Raw genomic sequence first — 8,915 nt, 5'->3', positions numbered from 1 at the left:
ACCTACCTACATATCAATGTATTACCTCCCACAGTTCCTGATTCCTCTGTTATTGCATATTTGTTACACTGAGTGCTTTCAGAACCAGAATTTAAGAATCTTTAGACAAAATGTAATATTAGACAAAGGGAAACTGAAAAACATTTAAAAAGTATTACATTTAATGAAAGAAGTTATCAAACACCCATATCACCCATGTGTAAGTGTAGCCTAATTGTTACTCGGAAGATATTTATGTTTTAAAAATTCTGAATATATAAAAGACAAAACAACAATACTACACACTGTAAGTACACCTTTTTAGATAATTGAATACAAGAATATTTTAGTATGCTTCACAAAACAAAAACACTTGTTGATATATATCAGTGTGGAATGGGTTACAAAGCCATTTTTAAGGCTGTGGAACTCCACTGAACCACAGTGACAACGATTGTCTCCAAATGGAGAACACTTGGAACAGTGGTGAATCTTCCCAGGAGTGGCTGTCCTGTCAAATTTCTCCAACGGTGCAACGACAACTCATCGCTGTAGTCACAAAAGATCCCAGGAAAACATGCAAACACTGCAAGCTTCTCAGCAGAGTTCATGACCTGCATAGCTCATCGCAATGGGCAGCACTAAGGAAAACAAACAATCAATTAAAGAGACAAGATTATCAATAGGTGACCTTTTCAGGGTGTCCTTCACTTGCTCCCTGATCTGTCACTCACACTACCATCCAATCAGCACAGTGCAAAAATGAGCTTCCACCACCACCCCAGACAGCTGTCAGTCATTTTGTCTGTTCTCCGGGCTGAGATCTGTAGACAGCACATACCGGTGATGCACAATTCTCCACTTGCTAGCATACAGCTACAGAGAAGATCCAACCATTCTCACTTTCTCTCCCTACCACTCCATCTCTCTCTCCCTTCTTGCTCTGTTACCTTTTACCTACATTCCTCTTCTCTCTTTCTCTGTCAGCCTTGCTCTGCCTCTGCCCTTTTCTCTTCTCTTGGTTCACTCTCGCTTCATCTCCCTCCCTCTTCTCTTCCAGGAGACATTTTTTCTCCTGTCTGCGGAGGTTTCCTGCAGTAGGGAAGAGTGGGTTAAGAGTGTCAGGGCTTGATGTCTCCACCTGGTGATAGCTGCTTGGAGTGCATCCTGACGCAGTCAGCCGGGTGCGCTGCACGCTAGCGCCTCCTGGAGTCTGAGTCGGCTGAGGCCGTAGCGCTGCACTATCTGCTTCACGTGCTGCTCCTCCTCACGCTGCAGGATACGCAGGAAATTGTCCAGCTCTGGCAGTGTGAAGGCATCCCACTGAAAGGGAGAGGGCATTCAGAACCCTGCAGAATAATGCATAGCTTTGCAGAACACTGTACAACTCAGCAGAACCCTACAGAACTCATTTAACCCTGTATAAACTTACAGAACGCTGTAGAACCCAGCAGAGATCTGTATATCCCTGAATAAAATGACAGAACCTGGCTAAAACAAACTTGCATGCAAATGTTCCACTGCATGGGTCTACTCTTCTTGCACTGTCCTTTCAAAATTCAGCGCTGCCTTTCCCTCTGCTTCAGCTCAGCTAGAGTAACAGAGTAACTCAGTACAACAACAATGACGATGATGATACATAGGTGCGTGCTCACGTTGATCTCTATCAGGTCCTCCTCCTGCAGCTCTAGGCTGAGTGATTCCTCACTGGGCCCTGCACACAGACGCAGTGCTAACGGTCTCTCTGCCACCTCCAGCCGCCGCACGCGCACTAGGGGATGACAGTTTATCATTTATAATATCATCATTTATAGTCTATTAGTTATTTACAGAATCTCTGCAGTGTATGTGCAGAGGGTGGGCATATCAATCGCCTTCACTAGCATGTGAATGCAAATGGAGTCACATAGAGCAAAACACAGCATTAGCATTAGCATGTGGACATATATTCGGAAGAAAAGTAAAGTTCTGTCTGTTATAGGCTCACCCTGGCCCAGGTAGCGTGTGCGTTCGTACAGAGCAGCCCTGGGGGAATGGGCCTGGCTCAGCACGGACTGCAGTGCCTGGATCACCTCACACACGCGTGTGTGTGAGCTTATGTGCAGCTGCTTTGGGTTCTGGTGGACAGAACCAGAACAAACCAGCCTGAGGTGGACCTTTATGAAGCCGCTATAGGATCCATCTCTGTCCTGCATCAACATAAAAAGCACAAGTTACAATGTACAACGTGTGCATGTGTGTGCATTATGTGTTTCTATCAGATCTATGACCACTTAAAAGAGATACCCATTCCCAAAAAGATTTTAGATACATATGATGAGACATTCTGGAAAGTACAATATTTGTTTGAAAACAGGAGTGTTTTTTAATTTCCCTGACATCTAAAGTTAAAGCATTATGATACAATCAAAGCCTAAATGTGTTTGTTTGTGTGTGTGTGTGTGTGTGTGTGTGTGTGTGTGTGTTTCTCTCACCAGCACCATGGGCAGGTTGCCATTGACCTGGGCGTTATACTCCTTCACCTTCTGCACCACCTCGGAGACAGACAGCTCACATTTCCCCCAATCAATCTCCTCATCCTGTCACATGTAAGAGATCATGACACAATGGACTCACTCATTCACTCAACCTTCTCATTCTGTCACTCACACAATGTGTGTATGTGTGTCAGTGTGTATGCACAAATTGTGTTTCAATTATTCTACTGGAAGACGTTACCCATACCACATTGGTGTCCTTCTCCACAGTGCCATCCTCAAAATCTGACTGGCCAGTTAAAGGAATGCAGTCTAACTGGATGAAAGCCCTACACCGGTAGTGACAAGTGAACCTGCAGTCTGTCAAGGAAAGGGAGTGGGGGTTAGAGAGAGAAAAAGAGAGAGAGAGGTTTTTTTTCCTGTTTTGTCTTGTGTGCCTGTGTGAGAACTGCCAACGTTGCCAGAATATAATACAATTTGAGAACATTCTTTGGCAGAGCATCTCTTCAACGTCAGATATACAAAGCAGAGACAAATCCTAACCGAGTACAGGCTCAGTGACCACACCTTACTAATTGAAAAAGGAAGACATAAATACATGGTTATCCAAAGAGGAATGCACATGTGGTCACTGTAAGACAGGAGAGTTGTGGACAGAAATGCACTTCTGTATTGTGAAAAATGCGCACACATAAGATAAACATATTTTAATGGGATATGAAAATTATAAAACAAATTTCCCTCCCTGATAAATGAACAAAAGCTGTAAGTCCATTTAGGGGAAGGACCTGTCAGGAGGTCCGCTTGAGTTTCTGTTCTGTTCCTGTTTCTCTTTTTTATTTATTTATTTTTTTTTGTATGTATGCTTTTGTGTGTGTGTGTGTGAGCGCATGGGGTGTGCCTTGGTTTCAGGTTCCTGGTTCCCGCCCACGCTCCGCCCCCAGTCCTGCCTGTCTGCCTCAGCCGTATTATTCAATCAAGCCTCACTGCATCATGCAATCAAGCCTCTGCCGCCGTCTCCACCTGCTACTCATCTTCTACTCAGTTTCCTTAGCTATATATTCTGTTAGCCCTATTAGCCTGTGCCAGATCGTGCCTTGGTTTTACTCAGCGCCGTTCAAGCCTTCTATGTCTAGCTGTACTTCCTGGTTTTCGAATTTTGCCTGCTTCCGCCGACTACGAATTTAGCCTGCCTGCTCTGTTAATGATTGCTTCTGGTTTTGGATTCTTGCCTGTTTAACTGACCTGGTCTCAGATTCCGTTTTTGTACCTTTGCCTGTTTGGATTTGGGATTGTTTTGGATTATCGACCTTCACCTGGATTGTGATTTACGAGACTGTTGTTTTGCTGGTTCTGTCACTCTGTTTTGTGTAATAAATCGCCAAGTATTTCTCGGATTGTTTTGGTCTGCTTCTGAGTCCTACGCCGGAACCTGACAGGACCAACAGCCTCACTCACAGCTAAATATGTTTTGGCCTGTCACAACCTGAGGGACAGGGAGTAAACATCTTAACATAAAGGACTGCTATATATTGGAAACATAATAATAACCTGAATCAAATAATATTTAATAGTTAATAAATACTACATTAGTGTCATTTACGCTGTTATTCTTGTTGCTGTTTTTTTTGTATTGTTACTATGATTGATTGTTATCACTACGCTTTGGCAATATGCATTTTGAAATGCGGGATTGAGTAACAGTTTCAGACCCTCCCTTTTGTCATGTGATTTTGCACACAGTCAGTGGGACTGTTTCATTAGAGTGCCCAAAAGTGCTCTGTTTTAATCAAGTCTTATCTCCCCACGCTTAGGGGAACAGGGTCTGCCCAGGTTGTTAAGGGGGTTTTTAAACAGCATCGAGCCACTTGGGACATGTGATCATTCTGCAGTTAGTTTTGATGTTTTGGCAAATTAATATTGCCAGAATGTTTTATTTTAGGCGAGCCAATTTTAAACAAAATATGTGGAATAGTTAGGCAGGTCATGTTGCACAGGCAGAAACTCTGGGGTTTTCAAGACCAGGCTTGATATGGAGTTAGATTGTAGGTAATCAGAGCACTAGGTACAGTAAGGAGAATGGTGAGCATTGTTGGGCTCAACGGCCTGTTCTCGTCATTGTGCTATGTTATGCTATGTGAAAGACAGAGCAGTGGAAGAGAAGAAGGTGGAATGACTTTGTTTAGTCCCTGACCGGTAAAAGCAGGTGTCAAGTCAAGGCCGAGCCTGCCCATTGCTCTAAGGCCTCTCCGGTAAATGACACCCAGGGCAGTGACAGGAGCACAGAGCAGCTTCAGAGCTGCTAGCAGGCTGTAGGACCAAACAACGTGGTTAAATATTTACACACACATACAAACACAAACACACACCCACACACACATATATACACATACACACATGCACACGCACGCATAAACACGCACACACACACCCACACATACACACGTGCACATTCACTCACACACACTCACTCACACACTTACTCACACACACACACACACAAATTATTTATTTGGGACTTCAGTCAAACAAACAACACAGTACCTCAAATTGTTCAAATGTCAGGGATGTCTTGAACCTTGTAACTATTCCAGCTCAGTGTCCATATATGTTGTAGTTTTCACACAGATTGTAAAATTGATTAACCAGGCACTCTACAGATACATGCCATAGCAGTTATTCAGTGATACGAAAATAAATGCCTTCTCCAGCTGCCACAATGGCTGTAATAGAGCAGTACGTAAACAGTTATTTTGCTTTACTATTGGGGAGACCTGCAATGTGTAGTCTTTTCACACGATTAGTCTGCTTACATATCCCACAGTCATTACATTTACATTACATTCATTTGGCAGACGCTTTTATCCAAAGCGACGTACAAAAAGTGCATTTCATGGTCATAGACAACTACTAAACACAGGTTCAGTAAGATACAATACTTATTTTGTACAGCTATTTCTAGCCAAGAACACAGTTCCGTTCACACAGTGAACACTATTCAGACCTAACCTCTGCAAAGCCAACTAGGCAGAAGAATAAGCTACAGTATTAGGACAAATACAAATTACCAAAAAGTGCTGGGATGGGGCAACATGTAACAAGTGTCATGAAAAAAAGGGGGGGGGGGGGGGTGTGGGATTTATATACAGCGTGGTGGTGGTTAGTCTAGGTATAGTCTGAAGAGATGAGTCTTCAGACCACAGAGGATGATGGGTAGTGAGGGGGAGGTTCGGAGAGGGACTGGGAGTTCATTCCACCACTGGGGAGCTAGGGTGGAGAAGCTCTGTGATCCCTTTGGTCGGGTGGGAGGGGTTACGAGGCGCCCTGCTGCCGCAGAGCGGAGTGGTTGAGCAGGGACATAGGATTGAATCATGTCCTGCAAGTAGATGGGGGCTGCCCTGTTGGCTGCAGTGTAGGCAAAGGTCAGGGCTTTGAACCGGATCCTGGCAGCAACCGGTAGCCAGTGGAGTGATCGCAGCAGAGGAGTGACGTGGGAGAATTTGGGAAGGTTGTAGATGATTTGGGAAGGTTGTAGATGAAGTAGTCTGCATACATATCCCAGTCTGAAAATGATCTGTTGTAACTTTGTAAGTTTGGTATTTAAATTTTTTTTGAAAGATGTGCTTCTTCCAAAGATGAATCAAAATCACACCCACACACATTCACCCAAACAAACTTACACACAATCTCATGAGCACGCATTCTATGTCTCTCACACAGGCACACTCAGAACCTGCAATATCTTCATATGGACTTGAAAGTCAGCAAGATTGCACTGCCATCTACTGGTGATTTGGGGTAACCATTAATTTGAGCGATTTGACAGCAACTGTTCAAAGTATTAGTAATCCACTCAACCTCAATGCTTTATTCCTTAATCCTTTTGCTGCCAGCAGGGCATTACATCTGGCATGAAGTCAATGTAACAATAGATTGTGTTATAAAAAACAATATCATGTTGCAGAAGTAAAGAGCATAATACATTTACCAGATACATGTTTACAGTATACAATTTACACGCTTGTTTGTGTATATTGTGTGTGTGTGTGAGTTAGTGCATCTTTGTATGTGTGTGCATATATGTGTACCTTTGTATTTGCATACATGTGTATGTGCATGTGTACTATCTGTTAGTAAGTGTAATGGGTGTGTTTTACTATATGTGTGACCTCATTAGCTCATTCATTTCTCAGACAAACATATGGGCAGGCAGAAGGATGTGGTCAGTACTCACAGCTGCACCTTAGACTTTGCTTGTACAGGCCCCAGATGAAGTCTCCACACAGGTCACAGCAAGCCAAATGGGTGTGGCTGCACGGTTGGAAATGGTGTCCCTTCCCTGTCCTGCCACTCAACATAGGGTCCCCCAAAATTACACGGCCCCCCTCCATCTTAACCACCAGGACCTGCCGTAGCTTCTCTGGAACCTTCTTCCCAAGGGACTGGTGGGGAACCGTCGGTGTGGTCAGCTCTATGTGGTTGTCCAGGTTCAGGTCCTGTAGCTCAATGAGGTCCTCCTGAGACATGCTAACCAGCAGGGTCTTGTCCGCACTGCCCTCAATCGCACCCACACCCCCTGCTACATCCTGACCTCTCCCTCAGTCTCTGCCACCAGCAACAAATCGATGACATCACAGCACAGAACAGAATTAAGAGACAGAGATTTTACAAAATATGTTAGAAAATATACAACTGTGCAACTCATGAGACTACATAAACATAAAACTATATCTGCATAAACGAGAACGAAGCATTACGAGAACAGGAGGAGTAACTTCATGACTCTGATACAATCAAGCCGGAAAGCGCTTTAATCCGTCTGCTTGAAGGCACACATCAATTGCCCTGGATAAACGGAAAGCATCGTGTCAGAGATGAGCCGGATTAAGGAATCGAAGTGATCGCAGTACAGTGATTAATGGATCAAGACCGAGAGTACAGTGTTTTTAAAACAGTCACGCCATATTCATGGTCGGTCATTGCTTTAATAACTCCTGCGCAGTGTTATCTTAAAATGTCAGTTAGTTCAATTAGTCACTGAAACAAGGATTAAACTTGGTTCGCAAATCTGCGTTCTGCATGCTAATTATATGGCAGGTATTTCGAGGTTAGGCAGGAAGCTCGTTTTGTCCAAAGCATTTAAATGAGATGCATCCGTGGGACACAACTGAAAGCAGAAGCAATTTAACTGGACCATAGCCTACTCTGCCTCTGTTGTAGTAGAATTAACAGTTAACACGTCACTGTGTAGCCTACGCATATCAAATTAACGCTGAACATATAATACGCTCAATTAATTATGGCCGATATTTATAAATGGTAGCCTGCAAGCAGGAATCAAAAGCATGAATATCATTGGGTAAAAAACTTAACTTTAAATAAAAATAGAATTTATGAGCGATAAGATATAAAAAAGATTCAAACCTTTCCAAACGTCTATTTAGGTCACAAACTCAGAGGAAGAGCTTGCATAATGTAAAAGTTACGGTGGTATCTTGAGCAAAAACATTTTCATGCGCCTGCAACGTCTCAATAGGTCCGGATGGGTGTTCTCAGCACCCCGCAGGCCTCTTCCAACGGCCGTCCAGAAACAACAAACAGTTTTCGGTCCACAATCGATGCGTTTTCAATGGCAGGACGGTCAAATAGCTCGAAAAGCATCGGAGCGATTCGTGCACTGTGCATTTTCTCCGCGCGTGCACAACATCTCGCAGATGAAGATAATCCATCTGTTTACCTCTATGCCTCGCATACGGACTCGGAGATCAGCTCAAGAGCGGCGATGGGGAAAGAAAATAATCCACTTGGGTAAGCACTATTTTGCATGGTAGATCAGTTTTCCTGAAATGCAAAATAATTTTAAATAAGGAATAAGCATGGCAAATGAGAGGATGAAATGGCACCAAAAAGTCGCTTCATTATAGAACAAATAGAAGGACACTGTTAATTTATGTGCTACAAATTGACATGCTCATCTTATAAAATTTTATTACAGCTACTGCATTAAATGAGGCTGAGCAAGTAATTTATTTTTAATTGTCAACAGCTGTTATTGTGGTGAATCAAGTATGTTTATTTAACACAGGAGGTTGCGGTGCCATGACTGATTGTCCATTAAGAAGTATATTTCTGTACCATTCGCTTCCCTCAAAGGGAGTAAATGGACACACAGTTTTGTGGACATCGCCACTGTTATGCATGATGATAGTTTTCTGTAGTACCGGTGAGCTTGAGATGTTAGCACTGTAATAGGGCAATGCTACTATTTTATACAGGTGAGTTTGAGGTAGTAAATTCTGAGGTTAGAAATGTGTCAGCAGGATATAAGGTTAAGATCCTGCTATCAAAGTGTATTTTCCACAAAGTTGAAAGAGAACCATTTCCTTATCAGCCATGGAAGATGGGAATTATGGCTAGGCTGTGGATTACACTGACTCTGTGTTGACATTGGCCTTTGGC

At 43.2% G+C, this 8,915-nt stretch overlaps 1 protein-coding gene across 4 annotated transcripts; it reads right to left on the bottom strand.

Moving 5' to 3' along the window:
- Window positions 1-189: 189 nt before the first annotated feature.
- Window positions 190-8,275, bottom strand: LOC118211020 (ras association domain-containing protein 1-like). 4 transcript variants are annotated; one of them, XM_035387719.1, is made up of 8 exons: window positions 7,881-8,275; window positions 6,691-7,301; window positions 2,704-2,816; window positions 2,454-2,558; window positions 1,967-2,168; window positions 1,635-1,750; window positions 1,121-1,302; window positions 190-620 (listed from the first exon to the last, which is right to left on the bottom strand). In XM_035387719.1, exons 2-7 carry the CDS (start codon window positions 6,980-6,982, stop codon window positions 1,156-1,158), a joined length of 975 nt encoding a protein of 324 aa, XP_035243610.1. In that variant the 5' UTR covers window positions 6,983-7,301; window positions 7,881-8,275; the 3' UTR covers window positions 190-620; window positions 1,121-1,155. The 4 variants fall into 4 exon arrangements, with proteins under 4 accessions (XP_035243610.1, XP_035243609.1, XP_035243607.1 ...); XM_035387718.1 differs by having other exon boundaries at window positions 190-1,302; window positions 6,691-7,061; window positions 7,214-7,301; XM_035387716.1 differs by having other exon boundaries at window positions 190-1,302.
- Between the last annotated feature and the right edge of the window lie 640 nt (window positions 8,276-8,915).

The sequence above is a fragment of the Anguilla anguilla genome, chromosome 13 (genome assembly GCF_013347855.1).
Source record: "Anguilla anguilla isolate fAngAng1 chromosome 13, fAngAng1.pri, whole genome shotgun sequence".
NCBI lineage: Eukaryota > Metazoa > Chordata > Actinopteri > Anguilliformes > Anguillidae > Anguilla > Anguilla anguilla.
This window is presented reverse-complemented; position numbering and strand designations above follow the sequence as displayed.

Excerpts from the sequence above, each read along its gene's own strand:
- LOC118211020 (XM_035387716.1), bottom strand. The coding sequence starts at position 6,982 with ATGTCTCAGGAGGACCTCATTGAGCTACAGGACCTGAACCTGGACAAC. Across the intron at positions 1,751-1,966 it reads CACACGCTACCTGGGCCAGG|TGCGCGTGCGGCGGCTGGAG; the intron begins GTGAGCCTATAA and ends GTCATCCCCTAG. Across the intron at positions 1,303-1,634 it reads AGGACCTGATAGAGATCAAC|TGGGATGCCTTCACACTGCC; the intron begins GTGAGCACGCAC and ends TCTCCCTTTCAG.